Source organism: Tauraco erythrolophus, chromosome 1, assembly GCF_009769465.1.
Source record: "Tauraco erythrolophus isolate bTauEry1 chromosome 1, bTauEry1.pri, whole genome shotgun sequence".
Lineage (NCBI taxonomy): Eukaryota > Metazoa > Chordata > Aves > Musophagiformes > Musophagidae > Tauraco > Tauraco erythrolophus.
The window spans coordinates 36,374,502-36,400,645 of record NC_141465.1 but is presented as its reverse complement, the minus strand read 5'-3'; the positions used below and the strand labels follow the sequence as shown (position 1 = coordinate 36,400,645).

General features: G+C 45.7%; 1 protein-coding gene across 4 annotated transcripts in view; it reads right to left on the bottom strand.

Moving 5' to 3' along the window:
* Nucleotides 1–21,380: 21,380 nt before the first annotated feature.
* The window catches only part of PDE9A (phosphodiesterase 9A), a 50,972-nt gene continuing 46,208 nt past the window's right edge, over nucleotides 21,381–26,144 (bottom strand). For all 4 annotated transcript variants that reach the window (XM_009987206.2, XM_009987214.2, XM_086608333.1 and 1 more), the window contains 5 exons: nucleotides 25,673–25,786; nucleotides 24,936–25,040; nucleotides 23,377–23,505; nucleotides 23,092–23,187; nucleotides 21,381–21,431 (listed from right to left, as the gene is read on the bottom strand). In XM_009987206.2, the coding sequence (XP_009985508.2) occupies nucleotides 21,381–21,431; nucleotides 23,092–23,187; nucleotides 23,377–23,505; nucleotides 24,936–25,040; nucleotides 25,673–25,786 (495 nt within the window). The remainder of the gene's footprint in view (nucleotides 21,432–23,091; nucleotides 23,188–23,376; nucleotides 23,506–24,935; nucleotides 25,041–25,672; nucleotides 25,787–26,144) is intronic.

Here is a 26,144-nt window from a genome sequence, read left to right as displayed (position 1 = left end):
CTTGTGTTTATTTTCTGAACTTGAACTGAGGCGTGTATGTGTGCCTAGCAAAATGTGGATGTGTCAACTAGGGCATAGGTTTATAGCAGAAGTAGGAACCCTCACACCATTGCGAGGGGTATTTGTAGGCCACATAAGTTCATCCCACGCTGTGCTAGACACTTTTGTGGTGATTGTGCGAGTCCCCTGCTTCTCTCCTGAGCAATGACAATCCAAGGAGCCTTTAAAAATGCAGGTAAAGAAAAAGTTGAAGCAGTACTGAGTTTCTTTTCCTCAGCATTTTAAACTGAAACATACGCTTCCATTGCTGGGATGTCACTGAAACCCCTTCAGCAACACATTGTTGAACTGAGCGATCTTTTATCTATCGTACCAGGAAGAAATCCTAATCAAATGCAGCCCAGTAGCATGCTTTAGAACAATCCTTACATTTTTAACAAAACTTTGAAAACAAATTTACTCTATAAACAGAAGTGTCTGTGAGCAAAAATGTTCCTTTGTGTTGTGGTTTTTTTTTTTAAAGAAACACAAAAAATGATACAATGCAGTTGCTTTACCCTCAGGCTAATAAAGAGTTGCTGCCAATTTCGATATGCTCCAAATTCTGCTTCAGCTTTCTTTGCTCTTTGCTGAAATATTTTGTATGAAATGCTTTGATCTGAAAAAGAAAAGCCCTGCGGGCTTACTGGTTGTCCCTGCTGCCATCAGTCCTGGTGATGTGGTGTGAACAAGGCCAGGATGACTCAGCTGAGTGTGGTAGTTCGCAAATGAGAAAACCCAGGCTGGACATGATTTGTTAATAGTTGTAGTGGCAGAGGCTGCAAAGAAAAATGGCTAGAGAATTGAATGACTTTAGAGGCCAACAGATATCCATTTCCAATGTGTTGGCACAAGTTACTGTGCACCTCTGAACACCAGGGTTCTGGAAAGTCCTGCAAGAACTAAAAGTAAAGGCTCTTCCACTGCTGAAGTGAGTCATTGCTTGATACTCCACATCAACACTTTTTTACCCGGTGACCTTCTGCACATCCTCTTCTCTTGGTCAGGTCAAGGTTGGAGTAGAAATTCTGTGGAAGAAAGCTGTCGGGAATTAACATGACTCTGGAAGGCAAAGGAGCAGCTGAGGGATAAACCAAGGGCTGCAAGGAGATGGAATGGCCCTGCAGAAGGCAGGGACCTGCACATGAAGGCTGTGGCTGAGGGCACACCTGTACGCACGTGCGGTTAGCAGGTTCTCACGGGTTGGTGCTGATTGGGCTGGCACATGGCTGCTTTGAGCAGGGGAGCAGGGCACAGAGCACAGCCCAGCAGCAGCCCACAGGTGCACTGATCTCCACCTCTGCCACTCAAAACAAGAATGCTCGGGCTTTTTGCTCTGCGCTACGATTGTTTTTGTCTTTGCTTTTCTCCTCAGCATCATACTTCACTTCAGGCTGTCACCCACCCCAGCAGGGGCTGCAGCAGCAGCAGTTCTTCTCCTGGACACCTTTGAGCTGAGGTCCCCAGGCAGCAGCGTTACAGCTTGTGGCCAGTGCTGAGGACACTGTGCCCAGCGTGTGGGCAAGTGCACCTCACCACTAATGGTGACTGCGCAAGTCTCACGTGTAGTGTGTGATGCTCGGCAAGCCTGTGGTGTAATGCCACCATATTTTGCGGGGATTAGCAGCTAAAATCCATCAGACCTTATCTCCAAATTGAGCTACCCTGGCTATGGGTGCCTCAGGGGCTGGACCACAACTGTGAGTAATCATTAGGCAGATTGTGCTAATCGACCTTGTGCTCACCAACAGGGAGGGACTGGTGGGTGAGGTGAAACTTAAGGACAGCCTTGGCTGCAGTGACCACGACACAGTGGAGTTCAAGATCCATGGGGCAGCAAGGAAACCATTCAGCAAGCTCTGTACCCTAGACTTCAAGAAGGCGGACTTCGGCCTCTTGAAGCACCTGATGGGCAAAGTGCCGTGGGAGGTGGCCCTGGAGGGACAAGGGGCCCAGGAAAGTTGGTCCACATTCAAGGAGCACCTTCTCCAAGCTCAGCAGAGGTGCATCCCGACGAAGAACAAGTCGGGCAAAAAGACCAGGAGGCCGGCGTGGATGAGCAAGGAGCTCCTGGACCAACTGAAAATGAAGAGGTTAGCCTACAGAGGGTGGAAGCGGAGACAGATAGCCTGGGAGGAATACAGAGAAGCTGTAAGAGTGACCAGGGATCAAGTGAGGAAGGCTAAAGCCCTGAAGGAATTGAATTTGGCAAGGGATATAAAAAGCAACAAGAAATGCTTCTATAGGTATGTAGGGGACAAAAGGAAGTCCAAAGAGAATGTAGGCCCCCTCCGGAAGGATACTGGTGCTCTAGTTACCCGGGACATAGAGAAGGCTGAGGTACTTAATGAATTTTTTGCCTCAGTCTTCAATGGTAAAGCCTCTTGTCTTACCACCCAAGCTGTGGAAAGAACTAGCAGGGACTGTGAGGATGAACCACCGCCCACTGTACTTGAAGACCAGGTTCGAGAACATCTGAGGAACTTGAAGGTGCACAAGTCCATGGGACCTGATGAGATCCATCCGCGGGTCCTGAAGGAACTGGCGGATGAAGTTGCCAAGCCACTGGCTATTGTATTCGAGAAGTCGTGGCGGTCTGGCGAGGTCCCCGATGACTGGAAGAGAGGGAACATAACCCCCATTTTTAAAAAGGGGAACAAGGAGGACCCGGGCAACTACAGACCGGTCAGCCTCACCTCTGTGCCTGGCAAGGTCATGGAGCAGATTCTCCTGGGAACCATGCTAAGGCACATGGAGAGCAAGGAGGTGGTGGGTGACAGCCAACATGGCTTCACCAAAGGCAGATCGTGCCTGACCAACTTGGTGGCCTTTTACGATGGGGTGACAGCATCGGTGGACAAGGGTCGACCAATGGATGTCATCTACCTGGACTTGTGCAAAGCTTTTGACACTGTCCCGCACGACATTCTTCTCTCTAAATTAGAGAGTCATGGGTTTGATGGATGGACCACTCGGTGGATAAGGAATTGGCTCAATGGCCGCACTCAGAGAGTAGTGGTCAACGGCTCAATGTCCAAGTGGAGACCGGTCACGAGTGGCGTCCCTCAGGGGTCCGTGTTGGGCCCGGCCCTCTTCAACATCTTTGTTGGTGACGTGGACAGTGGCATGGAGTGCACCCTCAGCAAGTTCGCCGATGACACCAAGCTGTGTGGTGCCGTTGACACACTGGAAGGGAGGGATGCCATCCAGAGGGACCTTGACAGGCTGGAGAGGTGGGCCCGTACCAACCTCATGAAGTTTAACCAGGCCAAATGCAAGGTCCTACATCTGGGTCGTGGCAATCCCAGGCATAAATACAGACTGGGTGGTGATTGGATCGAGAGCAGCCCTGAGGAGAAGGACTTGGGAGTACTGGTGGACGAGAAGCTCAATATGAGCCGGCAATGTGCTCTTGCGGCCCAGAAGGCCAACCGCGTCCTGGGCTGCATCAAGAGGAGTGTGGCCAGCAGGTCGAGGGAGGTGATTCTCCCCCTCTACTCTGTCCTTGTGAGACCTCACTTGGAGTACTGCGTCCAGTTCTGGAGCCCCCAACATAAGAAGGACATGGACCAGTTGGAGAGGGTCCAGAGGAGGGCCACGAAGATGATAAGAGGGCTGGAGCACCTTTCCTATGAGGACAGGCTGAAAGAGTTGGGGCTGTTCAGCCTGGAGAAGAGGAGGCTCCGGGGTGACCTTATAGCGGTCTTCCAGTACCTCAAGGGGGCCTACAGGAAAGATGGGGAGAGGCTGTTCAGGAGGGCCAGTTATGATAGGACAAGGGGTAATGGTTTTAAAATAGAGGGAGGTAGGTTCAGGTTGGATATTAGGAAAAAATTTTTTACTATGAGAGTGGTAGAACACTGGAACAGGTTGCCCAGAGAGGTGGTGGATGCTCCATCCCTGGAGACGTTCAAGGCCAGGTTGGACAAGGCCCTGAGCAACCTGATCTAGTTGGAGATATCCCTGTTCCTTGCAGGGGGGTTGGACTAGATGACCTTCGAAGGTCCCTTCCAGCCCTAACCATTCTATGATTCTATGATTCTATGAAGAATGTGTTGTGTGACCTGATGCTTTGTGTTCAGGACAGCTCACAGCAACAGCAACGTATTTCTTTTAGTACTGTATTTCCCCCCATCTCCCTTTTCTGTTAAGAGGGATAATGAATGTGTGTTTGTGCATGCGTAAGACAGGTGTTCCTGGATGCATAACTTGAACATCTGGGAGCAGCTACTCCCCATTTTCTAATGAGTACTTACAGCCTCGAGTCTCAACATCTTTTGGTAAGAGGTTATGAAAATCAATGGGACTGATGTTCATTGGATATGGAAGTTAGGTACTGTTGGTTGTTTAATTCAACTTTTAGTTCAAACAGTATGTGATAGCTAGGTGGATGTAGTAACTCCAGAGAATCAGCATGAAGCAAAACGGGTAGAAGTAAATATGACATTAACAGTCATGGAGCCCCCCTGCTCCTATTAACAGCAAGGCTGTAGCTCTCAATGGAAAAGCTTTGTATGCTTGCTCTCTTGTCTGAGATTGATCAGATTTACATCTACAAGCAGGGGATAGTATTTCTGCAAGTTGTCCATAGGGATGCAAAGAAGAATGTAACAGTCTCATCCAAAATGGAAATTTTAATTTTGGACTGTCAGACCTGGTCATATATATATAAATACCACAACAAAAAATCTCAACCATTATTAGGAGACCCAAAATGCTTTCTAACACAAAGTAAGGAGACCCTGCCTTGTGTTATATCTTGCTGTCATCCTTTGGTTTAAACTTCACTTGTACGTGGGAAGAGAACAATATGCATCAAACAGCTTGCGGCCCTTGCCCCTCTTGGTCGCGGTGGGAGGAGAAGGGGACAGCCTAAATCCTGCGCGACGGCCAGGGAGCAGTACGTGCTGGCACCATTGAGTTTTCCGTGCCTTATGTTAAGGAAAGGAGTATGGTGTAAGCAAGTAGCTGTTGCTGTTAATCCCTTCTGAAATGGCTACTGGGGAAAGGCAGTTATGAAACACAGTACTCAATGTGAAAAACACCAATTAAAACATCCATTTCAGCATTCCATCTGTGCAGGTGTTTAGTCCCGTAGCTTGATTAACTGCCTTTACAGCTGTATTGTAACCCACCAGTGTTTTGTGCTTTTAAATAAGGACTGTGTTAACTGTTTTCTCATCAGCATGTTGTCAAGAAGGCAGCATCTGATATAAATTCTAGTTAGTTTTCTGCAGTGCTGAGTGTCTTGGATTTCTCCACTGACTCTTCTTGTTTATAATTGCAGTATTTCACATTGCAGTGCTTCCTTTGCTCTCTAATATTCCAAAGCTCAAGAAAGTTAGGATGAGACACACCAGCTACTTAAATAAAAAACAACATTGATCGTTTTTTTTTTCCTATTTCCTGGTCTATGCAAGAATTCATATTACCTACGTACCATTTAGATTTACCTCAAATAATAATTCATCATCATACCTAAGGCCAACAGTATTCAACAAATAAACTAGCCATTAGAAAGTGAACGCTTCTTATCGTCAAGGAAATAATAATTGTAATAATTAGTCACTGTCTTCAGATTTGCATGTACTGCGTTTCCGGAATACTTTACCGAGAAATTGTGTTTTGTAAAAAAGGCAGAGATGTTTTGTGTCAGGCAACTTCTAGGAAGAACAATAAAAATCAACCAGCAGTTCTCAGTTTTCCAGAAATTTCTTAAGAGAATTTCTTTAGAGAGAAAAATAGTTTCTGCCAGCTTGTTTTAATACATACTTTTGTCATTATGTCCTAAGACTGAGTTTTCAGTGTTTTTCTACTCTTGTCATTACCTTCGTTAAAAAACAAAACCCCTTCCCAAACACAAAAAATAGAAATGGAAAAAAATCCGAAACAAACTAACAAACCCATAGCCAAATTAGAACAGAAGACTCCAGTGATCCTTGTCTGCTCGGTGCAAAACCAGCTATATGAGATTTCCATTGCTTGGCAAAAATACTCGTATCAAATCAGGCTCTGTCCCTTCTCTATGCTCTGTGGTACAGTCTGGAAGAGGTTTCAGCCATCTCTTTTTTGTTTTGGTTTGTTTTTTTTTAACCCAGCACAGATAGGATCTACAGTAAAAAGAAATAAAAAGAGAAAAATCCTCCTGACTGTTTCACCTTTGCAGCTGTAGAGAGTCCTCTCTGCGTAAAAGGTTAATGGCTTAAAACTCAAAGCACTTGTCAGTCAGATGCAGCAGCTTGGGCAAAGAGTTGGGTATAGCAGCTCCATTTGGATGTGTCAGGCACCAGCATGGAATCGCTGCTGCTGCATTTTTGCTTCCTGCTAATAAGCAGGAAGTATATTTAGGAAGGCACTGAAAATGGGTTGGATAAATCGAAAAGCAAGAGGTGTTTTCACCCTATCTGCTTTTTTTTTTGATGCTTGCTGGGAAGCCCAACAGACTGCAGTGTTAGCTAGATAGCATAGGGGACACCCGTGCATGAAATAATAACTACTGTAATTCTTAGGAGGTTCCCAGTTCACTTATTTGGTTCACTCTACTGGCAGCGCTGCTCCTGAGCTGGTCCACCCAGTTTGTGGCACAGCACTATCTAAAGCTGCACAGCCACTGCCCACACCCAGCTTCCGTTGGGCGGGCTGCCTGTTGGGACAGAGCAAGCTCCTGTCCTCCTGTGACGCATCTCATAGACTCAGCCTAGTCTGCTCTGCAGGAATGAGGTCCCTCAGGGCCCCAAACCAAAGGGAGTTTAGTCCTAGTGAGCACCGACTGCGTGTTTTTAGCCCTAGCCGATTCCTTTTGGAAGAGACACGGCTGCACCAGCCCTGCAGCAGGTGCTACTTTATCAAGCCCTGACTCACCCAGGAGGTGGTAAAGTGTGTGAGTGGGACCCTGCGATGACATTTCTGCCCGGCTCCCCGGGCAGCAGTAGTGACTGATTTCCAGCTCACATGCTCTCGGTTAGTCAAGTACATCCCAATTTACAGGAAAAGTCTTTCCTGGGAAGACTAAAGGCAGCTTGGTGTTTGCCCCAGTGTGCTTTGCTTTGAGAGTTTAATGCGTTCTTTGCACTTAACTGAGCTGAGCACCGTGTTCCCAGCTGAGCTCATCTAGTTACAATAAAATTATGTAATGCAGGAGGAAAGCATATCTAAATTATCCTTATTTAAAATCAACAGATAAGCTGAACATGCCAGAGTAATATGAGGCCCAGGAAGATCTCGGGGAGGAAGAGAAAGTCTCTCTGGATCCAATCTTTGAGCCAAGCTCCTCTGAGAAACAAATGGATCACCTCTGTACAGAGTTATCTAGCAGACTTCCACCTAGGTGTAAAGGAGCTGCATCAGCCCCTGTGTGCTCTGCCGTGGCTTAAACTGGTGAAATCAGCAAATCTTTCCAGAACTACAGCAGAAGACATGCTGTGACCATCACTGCAACAAACTAAGCAAGAAACTTCAGCTGAAAAAATGTAAATGGGTTTGCACTGGCAAGTTCATTTTGTAGAAATGTAATTAGTGTTTTTCTGATTTGGTTCTGCGTCCCTCTGACTTTCCTGACTTCTCTCTCAGATCTCTGGGCGACCAAAGATGGCACCAGCACTGTGTTCACACACAGAGGTTAATAAGTAGGAACTACTTGAGGAATGAGGGTGGGAGGAGGAGTCTGCTGTTGCTACAGAACATTCAGCATCATCAGAGCGCTGCCATCATCTGCTCACTCATCCTAGAGTGTGTATTGCAAAAAGTTTTGTTCTTTCTTCATAACTTTTTAATTCATTTATGTCCCGTTTGAGGTTATGCAGTCAACTCCTTGAAGTAGAAACCATGCTTCTCTTAACATTTGCAGACTGTCCAGAAATTCGGGGCTACCACAGTTTGAAGTCTTTTTCCAGCAGAAATTAGTATGTGGGATTAGAAGAGAAAAGAGAATTAATTACATCTACTGTAACTTCTCCTAGGAAGGGGAGACACCCATTTCCATTTTATCCTTACAGATGTCTGTTTCCTGGTTGTCTCTGGAGAAACCTGGATGAATTTTAAACTGAGAGGCTTCTAGTGAAATGTTGCTGTTCTACATACCCACTGTAGAAGTGCCCTATCATAGCTAATCCGAAGAAGCAGTGTTTAGATTTGGTAGATATAGTCTAAGATTTGAGGTCAGGGCTCCAACTGAGTCAAATCCATTTGGGATGATTCATATCAGAGAGCTTAACGAAGATCTGTTACTACTATAAAATTGCCAACTGGTTAATCTCAACTTGATCTAGAGGAAGAAAATACTTGAAAAAATTAATGATAGTCTTAGTCTTGAGAGGGTAAGCATTTGCTCCATCTGCAACTGTTGTGGTTTTAGTGGCTGTACAGCTTGCTTGTGTTTCTGGAGAACAGCGACTGTAGGGCCACTCAAAGCTGGAGCCTATGGGTGGCTGATGCATGTTACTTATGGAATTGTATTCCTGGCAGAGACCTCTGAAATGTTCAGGGGCTTTTACAGCCATACAATAGTTACAAAGTTGTCTATTGCCATACCAGGTAGTCACTGAGAATAGTGGCTGTTATCCTCCCCACCCTGCTAACTCCTTAAGAATCAGAAAATGTAAAAATTTTGCCTGATTTTCTTCTCTGATCCTCCCTAGGCAGTTCTTTAACACAATGGTTGTGCAATTGGGAGTGGAGACTAATGTGGGTATCATCCGTAGTATTTCAATGTGGTTTGCGAAAGTATAATGGAATGGCCTGCTTGGTGCAGAAAGCTTCCAAAGATGGAGAGTCCTTTCAAATGATTAGTCTCCTTCACCTGTGAAAAGATAGATATCATCAATATTCCTCTAGGACATTTTGAACAGTAAGTACCAACATAAAAAGAAATGTCAGGCTCCTATGTATTTCCTTGCTATTATGCTGCTTTTATGGACATGAGAATACATTTAGATGGGCTAAAAAGGGGTTCTTAATGGAGTAGAGTAGATAATAATATAATTCTGAAAAAAAAAAGAGAAACTGGAGAAGATGAAAGGTTTCAGATTTGGGTAATGTGGAACAAGGATGGAGCTGATGCAAGCTACTGAATCCATATTTCGGCAGAAGAGGGTATAATCACGTCTGAGGTAAACACGACAGCTACCACGTAGCATAAAACAGTACACCTGCTGGGCCTGTGCGTCTGCCATTCTTGCATGCCCTGAATGCTTAGCTGGAATTTTGTCTAATGAGGCCGGTATGCAAATCTGTATGCAAATCTAACTGCCAAACCTACTTTGTTAAATGCTGTATTGCAACTTGAAAAGCACACCAACACCATGAAGGCAAAGCAAAAGTCAGGCAAAAAACCCAGGAAGCCTGTCTGGATGAACAGGGAACTCCAGGACAAAATCAAACCCAGGAAGGAAGCCTACAGAGGGTGGAAGCAAGGACAGGTAGCCTGGGAGGAATACAGAAAAATTGTTCGAGCAACCAGGGATCAGGTTAGGAAAGCTGAAGCCCTGATAGAATTAAATCTGGCCAGAGACATAAAGGGCATCAAGAAAAGCTTCTATAGGTATGTCAGTGATAAAAGGAGGTCTAGGGAAAATGTGGGCCCTCTCAGTAGGAAATGGGAGACCTGGTTATGCAGGATATGGAGAATGCTGAGGTACTCAGTGACTTCTCTGCCTCAGCCTTCACTGGCAAGAGCTCCAACTGCACAGCCCAAGTCACTGAAGGCAAAGGCAGGGACTGGCAGAATGAAGAACCACCCACTGTGGGAGAAGCTCAGGTTCAAGACCATCCAAGGAACCTGAAAGTGCGCAAGTCCATGGGAACTGATGAGATGCATCTGTGGGTCCTGAGGGAACTAGCAGAGGAAGTTGTTAAGGCACTATCCATCATATTTGAGAAGCTGTGGCAGCCCAGTGAAGTTCCCACCAAATGGAAAAGGGGAAATATAGTCCTCATTTTTAAAAAGGAAAAAAAGGAAGACCCAGGGAACTACAGCCCAGACAGTCTCACCTCTGTGCCTGGCAAGATCATGGAGCATATCCTCCTGAAAAATATGCTAAGGCACATGGAAAAAAAGAGGTGATTGGTGACAGCCAATATGGCTTCATTGAGGGCCAATTGTGCCTGAAAAATTGGATGGCCTTTTGTAATGGGGTTACAGCCTTGGTGGATAAGGGAAGAGCAACTGACATCAGCTACCTGCACTTGTCCAAAGCATTTGACACTGTCCCGCATGACATGCTTGTCTCTAAATTGGAGAGACATGGATTTGACAGATGGACCACTCAGTGGATAAGGAATTGGCTGGATGGTTGCACTCAAAGAGTTGCGGTCAATGGTTCAATGTCCAAGTGGAGACCAGTAACAAGTAGTGTTCCTCAGGATCCAGTATTGGGGCCAGTGCTGTTTAACATCTTTGTCATCGACATGGACAATGGGACTGAGTGCACCCTCAGCAAGTTTGCTGACAACACCAAGCTGTGTGTTGTGGTTGACATGCTGGAGGGAAGGGATGCCATCCAGAGGGACCTTGACAGGCTTGAGGTTGGCCTGTGCAAATCTCATGAAGTTCAACAAGACCAAGTGCAAGGTCCTGCACCTGGGCTGAGGCAACTACAAGCCTCAAATACGAACTGGGCACAGAAGGGATTGAGAGCAGCATGGAGGAGAAGGATTTGGAGGTGTTGGTTGATGAGAAGCTCAACATGAACCAGCAACGTGTGCTTGCAGCCCAGAAAGCCAACCATATCCTAGGCTGCATCCAAAGCAGTGTGGCCAGCAGGTTGAGGGAGGTGATTCTGACCCTCTAGTCTGCTCCAGTGAGATCCCACCTGCAGTACTGTGTTCAGCTCTTGGGCCCCCAATAGAAGAAGGACATAGAGCTGTTGGAGAGAGTTCAGAGGAGGGCCATGAAGATGATCAGAGGCCTGGAGCACCTTTCCCACGAACACAGGCTGAGAGAGTTGAGGTTGTTCAGCCTGGAGAAGAGAAGGCTCCAGGGAGACCTTCTAGCAGCCTTCCAGTACCTAAAGGGGGCCTAGAAGAAAGCTGGAGAGGGACTTTTTACAAGGGCGTGTAGTGATAGGACAAGGGGCACTGGCTTTAAACTGAAAGAGGGCAGATTTAGATTAGGATCTAAGGCAGGAATTCTTCCCTCTGAGGGTGGTGAGGCACTGAAATAGATTGTCCAGAGAAGTTGTGGGTGCCCTATCCCTGGAAGTTTTCAAGGTAGGTTGGACTGGGCTTTGAGCAACCTGATCTAGGGGAAGATGTCCCTGCCCATAGCAGGGGGATTGGAACTAGATTATTTTTAAGGTCGCTTCCAACCCAAACTATTCTATGATTCTATGATAAGGCATTTAACTCTTGTGTCCAGTTGACCAGTGCCTTTTATTTTCTGCGTTGGTTATGTGGAAGTAGTATCTGGCACTTTGTTCCTTAGGGCCAGCACAGTCCTCACTTTTATTCTCTGCACGCAAAGCCCAGGTAAGAGGTGCGTATGTCCTATCTTCCTCCAGCTTCGCAGTTGCCAGCTGTTAACTTCCACTGCCGTGGGAGGTACATGTTGCATGGGCCCCATGCAACAAGAGGTCCTCAGCAGGGTGTCCACTGCCCTTCCCAAGCCTGATACCCCCTGAGGGTCTCAGCAGCACCAGCAGAGCAGACGTGTGCAGCCTCAAACCTGGGACCTCTTCCCCTTCCAGGAAGGCTGAGGATGAAGCTGGGGCCATGGGATGTGGATTTTGGGGGTGCCAAATTTACTCTTCCCTTTGCTATAGCTGCATCCCTGCTGCAGGCGCTAACCCTGACCTGGAAACTGCCAGCTTCCTTACGTGTTAGTGTTGACAGCAAGGTCACAGCCGTGCTGCCATCCTTAGTGGTATCGTGCCTTGGTCATTGTCATCTCTATCGCCTGAAAAAGGGTGAGCTGTGCTACTGTGTTTTTTTAAGCAGGCTGGCCTTGCTGGGAGTGCAGACTGGAGCATGAGCTCTCCTTCTTGCAGACCAAAATGCTCCTGCTGTGCACTGAGGGAAACAGTAAAAGGGTTTGGTTGCTGTTCACCCTCTAATGCCTACTGTGATACCTCCTCCTCCTCCTCTGGGCTAGGAAGGAAGGGGAAGCCCCACAGCACAGAGCATCTGTGGCTATGCTGCCAGTCACCTGACAGTAAAAATACAGCAACAGTTGGGAGAGCAGAGTAAGGGCAGCATGTGCACTCATACCCAGGGCTAATCCAGGTACTTTTATCTGCTCTTGATTATCTGGCTTGTTTACAGAGAATCTGATGTTCCAGGTAACTAATTGGAGGCACCTGCCTGCAGCTTCAGTAAGACTGCATTGTGTAAACGTGCGTTCAGAGGGTGAATTCTGATATAACTTACAGTGATGAAACTTAACTTTTTTACTGAGCTCTAAACGAGACAGGGCTCAAAAGAAAAAAAGTTAAAAAAGTCAAGCTAATCTCATCTGAGAAACAGCCTTCGATTTTGACCCCAGTGTACAGAGAGCAAATCCTCCCATGCAGCGCAGTGCAGGATTCACCTCTTTTTTGAAAGAATGTCCCAGAGGTTATTATTCTCTTTTACAGTCTGTAAACACCATTCTTACTCTGCAGACTTTGAGTTCCTCTTCTAAGTCACGCTACTGAATCCCCCTCCGTGTGCAATGTGTCTCTCAAGAAGATTATTGTCTCCCTAGTTAAATTTTAACAGCAGGGAAGATAAAAGATCTTTGTCCTAGAGATAAATTCAGAGGTGTCATAAGGTTATTACACTGGAAATAATGGATTTAATCTCAAGTTTTGAAAAAGTAAGCCCCCTCAGTTAGCCTGCATAGTTGATGTTTAAAAGGAATAGCTCCACCAAACTAATTGGTACAAACCTTTTATATTAATCAACTTGTACCTTTTCAATTTTATATTACGTATTTTCATGCAAAAGATACGTGTTGAGCCTTTATTCTGTAGAACACCTAAATGAATCTATATGAATGCCTGTAATTCAGTGCAGTTCAAAACTGTGGGTGCCACTATCTGAGTGTTTACAATTTTCTCCTTGATCAAAATAGTTAAAGCAATACATAAATAAAGTAAGACGTAGGCACAGGAATGCATTTTTGCTGCTTTTTAAATGTACTTGCCAGGGAATGCAGCTTGATGACCTGTCATAGCCCTGTCTCTCATGAATGTGTTTAGCACTGTGTGGAGACTGGGCAGCAGCTGATGCTTTCTGCATGGGTGGAAATGGCAACACAAAGCACAGGTCAATAAATAAATCACCAGACAGGATGAATAAATGAAGTGACTAGTAGGATAAAATGAAACACTACAAATAAAGGGGAGATTCCTGTACTTTTTGTCCACTGGCATCCTATAAACCAGGATATCCCTGGACTCAGGCTGCCTTCCAGATGGAGACGAAACTCACTGCCCTTCTCCGGCAGAGCGTCGCCAGCCTCTGCCAGGTCCGGATGACGCAACTTTGGCTCACCTTCCCCCAAGTGAGTGATGTGTCCTCTGCAAGCCAAGGAGCTGGGATGAGTCGCTGAAGCTGGAGATATGCCCTTGGCAACACATACAGTAGCCAGCGTGACGAGGAGGATCAAAGTCTTGAGTGAGGGGAAAAAAAAAATACAGCCTGGAAGAAATGAAATTGTCATTTATGACACGCTCATTGCCCTGGTGAACTTTCTGAAGTACACAGCGTTTTAGAGTTGTTATCGTATAACCTTTAGGAATGCATTTCTTCAGCTCTTCCCCAAGATAAGCAGCTATCTCTCTGCAGCCAAATCCTGCTGGCCAGTCCTGGTGGCACCATGCGACTCCCAGTGCCCTGGACGGCGCTGGGAAGCTCTGGGGGTACAGCTGTCGGGGAAAGGAGGCACCAAACTCCTGGTGCGAGTGGATTTTGGGTCCACCAGTGCCCATCCCAGACTCTTCCTGCTTTCTGGGGTGTGCTGGCCTCCTGTTGGGTGCAAGGTGCTGCCTGCACAGCTTTCCCAGCTTGCCTCCCATCCTCTGCCCCCCATCCTCTGCCTCCCATCCTCTGCCTCCCACCATCCTCTGCAGGGCCAGAGGGCAGCAGAGGAGGGATCCCAGCCATGGCCTTGTCATCACCTGCAGGCTGAAATGAAATTGGGCGGATTGTTTCAAAGCAGGGCAAGGAAATGTGGAGGAAAACATTTCTGATAGAGACGTTGTGTGTTTGTTTGTTTCAAGGATAACTTCGCCTGAAATCAGAAACATTTTTTGAAAGGGAAATAATACTCAAGACTGAAGCAACACAAAAGCATTGTTCTGTTCATTTCATTTAGCTGAGGATTTTTTAGAATCATAGAATGGTTTGGGTAGGAAGGGACCTTAAACATCAGCCAGTTCCAATCCCCCTGCCGTGGGCAGGAACACCTTCCCCTAGATCAGGTTGCTCAAAGCCCAGTCCAACCTACCTTGAAAACTTCCAGGGATGGGGCACCCACGACTTCTCTGGACAATCTATTTCAGTGCCTCACCACCCTCAGAGGGAAGAATTTCTGCCTTAGATCTAATCAAAATCTCCCCTCTTCCAGTTTAAAGCCAGTGCCCCTTGTCCTATCACTACACTACACACTATGTTTTTTAGTAAAGAAAATGACATTTCAGGCTTTCAGGTTAGTGCAGAAATTTTGAGGCGGAGGGAAGAATTTGCCCATCAAACTGGAAAATCTGTTATTCCTGTGACTTTTATTCCCAAAGCTGTGAGGCTGTCAGAGGCTGTTCCCCACGGCTCCCCTCCTTCCCTTCGTTCATGAGCCTGGCTGGCTGCAGGGGCAGAGGTGGCTGAGGGAGAAGGCTGGGGCCAGCAGCTGAGAACCTCCCATGGCAGCCTAGAGGTGCTCTGCTCACTGTTTCCCCACCGCTTTGTCCTGTAGGGGCTTCTGGGGTGCTGGAGTCCTGGTGTGCTTGCTGTGGTCCCCTGGGGGCTCTGGTACCCATGGTGAGAGCTATGCTGCCACCAGCCCCGGGCTGTCCGGGCTGCTCCGAGCCGCCCTGCGTGGCGTGGGCGCTGGCCATGCCTCACTGCACGCTTTCCAGAGCCGCCTGCTCACTTCTGGGCTACGTTTATAATTAAACTACAAGAGGGGTTTCAGCCTGCAGTGCCATTTTAGGTGGCCCCGCAGGTGAAAGCCTGACAAGGTGGCTCTTGCGGGGCAGAAAGCCTGCCCGGTCCCCAGGCGCTGATTGCGGTGGTGCGCAAACGTGGCCGCTACGCTTCTAGCACGCTGATTTGAAAAGCAGACCAAGCCCTGCAGGGCCAGGTGGAAAAGTGCTTGAAAAACCCCCACCCAGCCCCAAAAAGAAGCTCCCCTTCAAAAAGCAACCTCAACCAGCTTCCCTGGTACGAAGCTGAAAAGAGCAGAACGGCCTCATACATTGAAGCTCTTGCAATGCTGGCTGCTGAGGGCAGTCGTGGCTGGGCACAAGAGCCACAGTCGTCAGTGCCCAATGTGTCCATCACCAACAGTCCTTTGTAGGGGGACATTTTCACCTCTCAGGTGTGGGGAACAGGGGAGGTCAGGCATCAGACAAACAGTTGGAGACACAATGCCAGGAGTGAGCCATGCACAGCTGAACACTGAACCTAGCTGGGAAAACCTGAAAAAAAACCCCATAACATCTGAGGCTTAAAAATTATAAGGGGACGCTATGTCCCCACACCATGCAGTGACCTGACTGCTCATCCGTCTGACTCCTGTGCTCTTCTGTTTTAGGCCAGGCCAGAGACATGTCTGGATCTGCTTTTCCACTGAGATGTATGCGTATTTGCATGGTTTGCAGCTTAGCTGTCCATACACAAGCCCATTAGTTACGGGTACTTTGGAACATCTTTGTGTGCTGTTGGTGGTTGCAGAGCCTGGCAGCAATGTGGTGGCACAAGACTGTGGGACAAGTTGGAGAGACATCTGGCTCGCAGGGGTTAGCCGGGGGAGCTATTAACTGAATGCGCTAGAAGCATGGCTTGAACGCACAGATTTGTGGAGGATTTATACATTTTTGTGTTGATTTTCTTGTTGTGTTTTTCAGCCTGGAGCACATGCCAGCTGTTCTGAGCCCTGAACACCATCAGCGGGCTGAGAGCAAGCTCTTTACGTCTAGAAAGAAATAAAGCTCCTCCAAGTCCCTGTCACCTTGGAGCTTCCTTTAGGGCAGAGGATCTGCTGGGTCTGTCAGCCAGGCAGTAAGTGTGCTTCCACACAGTTTGGAAAAACAGAGATATTTTTCCTCAGACATGATAGCAAATGTTGGCTCTGACAAGACTAGTTTACACTTTCCAAACTGTCCTGGTTCTAAGTATGTCTTGCAACAGAGCCAAGAATAGTATTATAAAAATATCTACTGATAGCCATTCTGTGCATGTGCATGTGCCTGAGTACACCTGTAATTCCTGATTACATGCCAAAATAGTCAGGAAGCTTTTTCTATGTGTGTGAGATAGTGAGAAGTAAGGCTTCTTGCTAGCAAAGAGCCAGATCTACTACGACATTGTCACAAAGAAAGAGATATTTAACTTGTTGGTTACAGCTTCTTCATTTATAAGGTTATCTAATAAGTTTTTTGGCCAGAAGTTACCATGAAGTCATATTTTCTGAAAAGAGTAACTCTTGGTTCTTGCAGTGAAGAGCATTTTACATCTGAATACCACAAGATGCTCTACAGAGGTGGATCTCTCTGTTTGGAAGGAGAGGGAAACTCTGGCTTGGTGACTTGCTCGAGGGCATATTTGAAGCCAGTGGCAGATCTAGGTTCATTATTAAGACTCACTGGTTTCTCGCTCTATCATAGCATCCACACACAGACCAGGACTCCAATGTGCCAATTTTTCAGAGTAAAAACTTTACCTCTGCCTAGGCACTGCCCTGGAAAGCTGAGAGAAAGGAGAGATTACCCGCTGCACTGCCAACGTTGCCTAGAAAAGCAGCATCTAAGCAGTTTTAAACACACTTTAGAAAGTCTTTACTTCACTTTGCGGGCACTGAACAGCCTTAATCACAAGAGAGCTGCATGGCAGAGGATTGTGCATACAGAGGGGTGGCTCAGAAGGGCAGGAACCTGCCTTCTGTCCTCTGGACCACAGCCTGGACCTGGGATGTGCCTGGTTCCAGAGCAACCTCTTGGAAAGTCATTTCTTTACATTGGGAGTCAGAGCAGCAGCTGGATGGCTCTACATCAGGTCCTCCTTTCACATACATCCTTCCTGCAGGCTGGGGCTGAGTGTACCTTGTCACTAACAGGCATGTTGCTGTGTTTTATAGCCCACTTTGCCACAGGGAATCAAGGAGATGATAGTGTGGGAAAGAGGTAAATATGGAGAGACTCTTACCTTAGTAGGGTAGGTGATTTGCCCCACTGTTTCTGCTTTTTCACAGAAACCCTCACAACAAAACAGAACAATATGCTATGAGGATTAACCAGACAAGAAAGGTAAGACTTCTTCAGATGTTTCTGGGCAGAAGAGGCAGTTTGCAGTAAAAGCCCACCGTTTAAACAGGAAAATTGAATATTACTTGACAGTTCTTTTCCTGATGGGTTCATACTCTGCACCCACTGCGCTCCCATATGAAACAGATGCTGTTGTTATTGCTGCTCAGAGGCAGCACTGAGATTAACAATTTCCATGTACAGATAGTTCTCTGGCATTACATAACCCATGTATTTAACACATACTAAATTTTCATTGCAAACTGCCTTCTATGGGGGTATGCACCTTTTTAAAAAGCTATTTCCTTCCCAAGACATGCAGTTATACTATAGCCTGAGTTTGATCTGATTATGAAAGCCATGCTAAAAAATGAAGTGAGTATGGGGCTGTGGGATCTCATAGCTTTAAAAAACTAAGAAGTAAAATACCAGGGCTCACTGCTAGTTTTCCAAGGTAAATGGCGAGGAATAGTTATAACCTGTTTCACATTCATTTTTGATCACAAGTATAGGAGTAGCAATGTAAGGCTGGGATGCACATGGCACTGTCTTGATGCTGAAGAGGTGCATGCAACGGATCATAGGAAGTTCCTTGTAAGGCACCTGCTGTAAGATGAAACAACAACACTGAGATGCAATATTCACTCTTATTCACTGGATTAGGGAGAGAAAAGATTAAACCACATCTGTCTGGCTGCACCAAAAAACTTCATTTTCATGCTAAGTGTGGTTTTAAAATGTCGTCCTGAAAATGTGTGACATTTTAATGGGCTGATTGCCAAGATTCTCAAATATGTTAATTTGCATATGAATCACAGCATCAAATATTATGGAAAAAGTATAAGAAACTACAATTATGAGAGAATGTCTTGTGTTCCCCTTGGTTAAACCTATGTTGGGAGGATTGTCTCTTAGAAATCTAGTATTACAAAGGCAAATGAGATTTAAAAATGCTGTGGTATTCCCATTTATACCGATAGCTGGTTGTGATTGCATGTGGTCTTTTTTTACAGCTATCTGTGAATAGCAGCCTGGATGTTGCTTGTTCTTTCAATAAGCCGCACAGCACGTTACAGCATCGTGACAGTCACTAGTGCATCCCTGAGGAAGGGTTGCATTCCCTTCTCCACATTTTTGATGCAGCTCCAATAAAGTCAGTGGGATTTCACCAATGTCTTCTGATCATCTCCCTCCAGTAAACAGTTTTCAGGTTGCTCTTAAAAATGATGGAGCCAAAACAAACACCAAGGGCCATTAATTCTCAAACTTCCATGCACTTCAATTAGAGAAAGCGAAGGAGCCTGCACTATGCAATTAGCTACTGTACGCCAGGGTCCATGACTAGGCTCGTGGGAGTTACGCACATGCAGAAATACTTGTTGGATTAGGGTTCATGGTCAGAGAAAATCCTTCCATCTGAAAGAAAACTTCCTATCAGTACCTAACTCTTAAACAGTTTTAGTGGGAGGAGGGTGCAGTCAAGTTCCTATGGCAGGTTTTTTCATCTAATGTAACTTGCTCAATGCAGGACTTGGCATATTCTAAGCAATTGTTTATAGCTCCTGAACAGCACATTTGCTTTGGGAGCTGATTTGTGATGGAAATCTGCTTGAATGGAGATGGTAAATTTGATTTACTTGTGAAAAAGAAGTGAAGAATTCCACAGCAAAACAATCTGGGTCACAATGTACTTTGAGTTCTAAGATTTAGTACAGAAAAAAGGCCCAAACCACATAATTCAGATCCAACTTTCAGGCATCAAAAGTTTGAGGTTAATTAAAACTAGTTCATCCATTCATGAAGATGTCTGCGTAGCTTGGAGCTGACCCTGTGCTTGGATCTTCCCATCTCCATTGGGGTCCCCCAGGAGTGTTCAAATCCAGGGATTAGACCGTTTTCCAGTTTGAAGCAGAAAGCCCAAAACCACACACGCAAAAATCTGTTTAAAGGAGAAGGCAGCTTGGGCAGAAAGAGGCACCAGCAGAGAGAACTAGCTGTGAGTCTGTCCTGGGTCTCTTGAAATGTGTAAGCAGGAATAAGGTAGAGGGATGGATGTTTAAAGGTAATATTGATCTCCCTGAGAGACTGAAGAGTAGCTGGAGTAATACAGTTTGTGCAAAAGAGACCAAACATGGGAAATGGCACTGGTGCAGAAACAAGAGTTAAGCTCAGAATTAACGTGCAGAAACAACAGGAGAATAAATCTGAATTTCCAGAGCAGGAGGCTGGGTTACCTGTTCAGAGGTGAGGTTGGTATTAGACACCTGCCAAAGAGGCTGAGCTTCCTAAGGTGTTTCCTGGGTCACAGGGTGAAAGATTAGCTCCCACCTGCTCATCTCTTTTTGAAAAACAAGCTGAGACAACACAGGTGGCTTTAGACTTTGCAGAGGCATAGCACTGGTGTTACCCTTATCGCTAACACACCTGGCAAAGTTGATGGGGCAGCCTCGGGAACTGAGCCAAGGAGGACTGGAGCAACATGCATGATGCTTCGCTGGCTGCATGCCTACGGCTGCCGGGGGAGAGATGCCAGCAAGCCAGCGTGCACGCAAATCACTGGTATTAGCAGCCGTGCCGCGGTAGGAACTGATCCTGCCTGCTGAAACCCTCAGGGAGGGCGACCTTTCCCCAGTGGGACAAATCAGGAGTGGGTGAGCAGCACAGCTGTGGTTTGCCTCTCATGGGCACGAGGAAGCGGGGTTTCTTCTGGCCTCGCCTTTGGCAAGGTGGTGCACAGGAGTCGACCACAGTGTTGCCTGCTGTCTGCACAACGGCAACTCCAGGCAGAGCTTGGCTCCCAGCATTTACAATGTCATCAAGGGAAGTGAAGCTCTTTTGGTATTGTGTTTATGATGCAAGTATGCCACAAAAAATGTTTCTGAAGCTTCTCCTCTTAAGGAGAAGTGACCTGGCCTTCTCCTTTACAGCCCCTTACCTTGTATTCATTATGAAAGCATTTATCTTTATGAACAGAGACAGTTCTCACCTGAATGCATACGCAAAAGAAAACAAGTACAACACTCATTTCTGTAGAAGAATATATTATTTAGCGGATCAGTTTAAAAGTAAAAAAACCCTGTACATCTTTGAAGGTTTTTCTTGTTGCTTTTTGCATCCACGAGAATAAAAATAGGCTTGCACAGTGGTTTCAGATTTGTGCTCCCTTCTTTGCTTGTGCTGAAGGATCCCATCACGTCTAGCTGTACTGGACCACAAAGTGAATGTGCAAACTCACTAAGGTTTCTTCTGATTTCTTCTAGTGTAGAAAACAACAAAAAAATGCATCCACTATGCTGGGCTTCTGAATGTACTGTGAATACTATAAAATTCAGAGAATAATACAGAGAAATGTGTCTTTAGGGCCTACTAGGCAAACAAAAATATATGCCAGGACCCCTGTCAGAATATAAGCATCTGTTAATCTATGCTGTAATTAGCATACTGCTGTACACATATATATAGTATCTTGACTAAAACAGCTGCTTCTTTTCTTTTTGGATGTCAGTGGGTCATTTTCCAGAAAAGGCTCCTTAGCTAAACTCGTTTTGTCTCTACATACTGTGGTCAGCGTGGTCACCAAAAAGGTAAATCTGCTGAAGATCTGAGCCATGCTTCGACCTGTGCAATGTCCGCAGGGGAAGTCCTGTCGGGGAAGCTGCGGTGGGCATGCCGGAGCCGGGGGAGCCCTTGGTGCCTGGCGGCGGCAGCACCTGTGCAAGCAGGCTGCAGGCTGTAGGGAAGGTGCCCAGGCAGGCAGACAGGCAGGCAGGGCATCCGTGCCTGCCACCTCTCCACGCACGTGGTCCCAGTTGGATTTTGACATAGCCACCATGTCTGTTTGGCAAATACAGTATTTCTCAAAAACAAAATAACCTTAGGGCTTATGTTTTACTCAATGTCTCTTTCATCTCACTTTTCGGTACTGCTGGTGGTCAAACTTTCACTTTTCTTTTTCTGCAACTGAAATGAAGAGCAAAGCAGGATTAATATCCCTGACCCACACAGTGCTGCTTTCCACTGCTGCTGTGAGTCAAACGCTCATCTCTCCACAAGGCATGTGTGACATTTCTTGGGAAATAATAGGCAGCAGCGTGGTATATCACAGGCATCAATTAATGCAAACAGCTCTGGATGTATGTCCTTAGTAAACAGCACTTGGTGTTTTTCGTCATCTGCTGTGCTAGGCTCAAGGATTATTAACTAACTCCTTTTGTTCCAGAATATTTCTGAATGCCGGCAGCTCCAATTTTCCTAAGACCTCTTGTGCCAATACACCATAATTAAAGCTCCATCAGTTTTTATAAAATTTCTGTTTTGACAGCTTCTGTAAACCAGAAGAAAAATCTTGGCTTGACTTGAAAGATCAATAGGACTGAGAAAGTCTGGCAGTCATATTTGAGTTCTTCTTCACTCCTTTGAGAAATGCTCCACTCTAAACTGAAGAATGCCTAGAAGACTTTCTTCTACTTTATAACTTTGTGCCCTCAAAGCATGTGATCTTTGATTAACCAGCCTTAGTATTTGTGCCGCTGAGGGGCTTTTCCTCCAAAGCAACTGGGAGGAGATGGGAGCTACACCGGAAAGCTACTCTTTGCCTCATCCTGCCAAGGATGATCAAGTGAACGAACCTTCATTTCCCACGTATATATCAAACAATATATCAGCACAACTAGTGCTCCAGGGCACTTCCCAATTTATTTTAATGACAGAATGACTGATAGTATCCTGTCTACACGATAAATTTGTTCATGTCAGAAAACCCCTACACTGTGATGCTGTTTGGGCTGGTTTTGTTGTCTGCCTCTGCAGGAAAAAGAAGCACTCAAAGAAGTGTGCAGGGAAGGCGTTCCGGCCTCACGCCAGAGGCTGCCAGGCACTGTGGGAGCTGGGCCAGCACACTGGCTGCCGCGCTGCGGGCGCGGGGCAACCGCTCCCAGCACCTGGCCTCGGTCTCTGCCCTGCCAGGTTCCTGAGAGAGCAAACGTGGTTACATGTACCTCTTAACTCCCCTAAGACTTACGTGTCAAAATGAGAGACACTCTGTAAAGGGAGGTGACCACTCAGCCTGGGCCATAAAATGGCTTCATTGGTCGCGTGTTTAATCCTGCTGGATGCTGTGTGTTAGAGAGTAATTCCTTGTAAAATTTCAAGCACATCCTTGATGATAGACACGTGAGTGGGAGTTTCTTCCCAGGAAATAAACTGCATGGGTGGTGCAGTGCCTTGAACTGCCCAGCCACAGGATGTTTTGCTGCAACCTAGCCCAGGCTAACTCCTTTTCAGGGAAAGGCAGCTCCCTCCCGGAAGAGGTGTTTGCTAACACACTCCCTTCAGGCGGTTATCTCTGGGGTTTGTCTTGAGGTCCCTCTGTTCCAAGCAGTTCTCTTCCTACAGCTGTACCCATGTGGTGCCTGGTCAACTCTCCAAGGGGATGCTCTTGTACACACTTGCTGCTCATGGTACACATCTTTCTCCAGCCAGGTGTAATGAATGTGTTTCTCCTGACTATGATTATGCCATAAGCATTCCTACTGTTTCAGAATTAAGCTGTTATTAAATTATAATGTTTAACTTATTCAATCATCATGTTTGCTTTATCAAAGAGATATTTAGAGCTTACCTCTTTCATAGCATCATCTATCTGTTTTAATTCCTCATAGCGGTCCCTGGATTCCCAAAGGGGCTGGAGCATCACCTCCTCCACTTCTGGGAATAGCTAGGTGAAAACAAGAGAGAGAAAATCAACATTTCCTTTTGTATTCATTAACTTGTACGTGCTAGAAGTGGGGTGAAAGACAGGACATGAACTGTACATGCCCATTTCCCCAGCTAACTAAACACCTGTCAGAGCAAATGCTGAAACTTTGCACGCCCCCACTTCTGCTTCTGGCCTTGGGTGACTTACCTTTGTTACTGTTTCGAACATGGGGATGAGAACGAACTTCAGGAAGCCAATCTGTGCTGTTGGCTTGGTCACTTTATCACGGTCCATGAATGGTGCCACTGGAAGCCCCTCAGATTTTTCTCGGTCGCTCTGGAACATATTCAGAGTTAACAAAAATTAATATTGGCTAGAAGCCTGAGAGAAGAGTGATGTACCAAGCAGATCACTAGCTAAAGAGCAGTAGCCTTCAGATACAGATCTCAGTGGTGTCTGAAGCTAGCACAGAATAGCAGTACATTTCCCTTAGGCCAATGTATCCTGCTTTGTTGAGAGCAAGCATCTGAATAAAGAGAACTCTGTTAAGTTACTTCTGCATAGCACTGTCATTAAAGTGTTCACCTCCAGGCTTACAGGGCACTGAGGCCACCTACTTCCCTTTGCAAAGCCATGGGACTTATGAGGTAAAACATTTCTGAGCATTCAGAAAGGTGATAATGGCTCCTGCTGCTCTGGAAGACAAGGCATAGGTTTTTGATTTCCTCATGACTCTACAGAGAGTGATCATTTTCAGGTATTCAACCAGAAATTACATAACCTTCTCTACTAAAGATTGAAACTAGTTCTGGCTAGGTCAATGGAGAATAGCTCCACTGACTATAATGAGTTTTCCAAGCTACCTACTTGACCACAGAACTCACTGTTTCTGTGTGGGTTCATGTGTAAGGAGGACACAGACAGTGAGTGCAAAAAAGACATTCTCAATTATTGGGTCTTTAGCACGTAGTGCTTTTGCTGGATGGCCAAAGCATTAAGGCACACAGATACTGTAATTTTGAAGAAAAAGCTGCAGATGCAGTGAGCTAGAAGTGTTTCTGACACATCATGCAAGATGTCTGTCTCTTGTGAGAAGCCCTCCTTGGCATGCACCCTTATCAAAGTCCAGACAAAACACACAAGAAAGCTCTGGCATCTCCTCTGAGCACTGCAGCTCTGTGTCACTTGACACACACCACTTGGGAGCCTGTGTGCCGGAGGCAGATGAGGGTTGCTCTTCCAGGGATCCTTTTTTAAGCAATCAAAAACTGCGTTCAGCTGAGCATCTGATGAGGAGCAATGGTTTGTGGAGCTTAAAGTCTGGCTTTGCACATCTCAGCAACTCTTCTGCTTTCTTTTTAGGGGAATGTTCACATGCAGCGAAAATTATCTAAACTAGTTCCCATGTGATATTTGATATAATTTGCTTGAAAACTTTCTCTTGCCTCTGCTCTTGCGCTTTTGGCTCAAAAAATATTTATATGTCAAACGAGCTTGCAAGGCAGCTGCTTTCCAGAGAACAAGCTTCAGTCTGCTAGTGTTAGGATTTCTAGGTCGCTATTGTCTTTCATCTGCAAATTGCAGTTAATTGCCTTCACTTGCTTTCTGAACAGCTTCTTTTGCTGACATCCTTCTCCAGCTTTCTATAAAAGAAACCTTTCCATTCTGGAGCTAGACTGGCCTGTCAGACAGCAGAGCACCTGTAGCTGAGGTGGGATTCAGGAAGAGCAGCAGTTTGTGCAATTGCATCTCTCCTTCATTCTTACCTGCATAAAATATTCCTCTAGCAAGCAATCTACCCAGGGCTCTGCTACTTCCATCGGGCGGACTTCATTGGAGATATCACAGCATTTTATCAGTATCATCTTCAGCTGAAAGAGGATAATTCTTTAATACTGCAGTCTTAATGCCAGCTCTTTTTTCCCCTATCCAGAACCTGTATTTTTACAATGCAGTGGGAGGCAATGTCTTCAAACAGAAAGGACAGTTTTAGGATTAAATCAGAAGTCTTAAATGATCTGGATTCTTTCCCACTCTCTCAGTTACTCTTTGTAAACCACTTATCCCGTCTCTGCCTCAGTTTCCCTGTCTGTAGCACTGGGATGTGTCACAGTGGGACATGCACTTATCTGCTGCATGAAGAGATTCAGCCACAAATGACCATGAAGTTGTTTGTGGAGCACTCAGAGGCAGCTGGGGAGAGGCTTCCCTGGATGTCAAAGATGACTGGATTAGGTCACAGAGGAGACTAGAGTTTGTACTCCTGTGGATGCTTTTTGTCCACAGAAATGGACAAGCAGAATTTGTGTCCTGACAGTAAATATATGTACTTTTTCTTGATGAGACTGCAGGAGCTTTAAAGCTGGAATAATCTATTTTATATAGAGCACTTCCAATTTTAATTCTTTTTGGTGGGGCAGAGGATGTAGGAAGGATTCATTTTTGATAACGTATATTGAATTATGCACTATGCACAGAAAAATAATCTACAAAACCTCCTTACACAGGTCATGTGTTCTTCATTTGAGTAATCAAAATTTTCCATTTTTTCCTTGAAAGAGTCCAGTATTTCTGCATGTCTCGCCATGTCTGTAGCCAGGATTAATGTAATTATTCCCTAGCAAAGAAAACATGTTCACATATTAACTTGACATTCTTTACAAAGTCTACTATTACAGCACAAAGTAGATTCTTTCTTACACACAAAAAAGCCTCAGATGCTTTACATTGTTAACACTGAAAGGGGAAGCTTCTGACTTGAAACTGCCGAGCAAACTGGAAGAGGGTTGTAAAGAGTACACGGTATATGAAGATCATAGTTGGATCGATCTGTAACACTGGTGTGATATTCCAGAGGCATTGAGGTTTTTCCTTTCTGATTGACTAATTATGGAAAAACAAACTGTACAACAAGATGTTAAAAGTCACACTTTTTTTACTAAGATCCACTTCTGGCTCCTTGGAAAGCCCTGTAA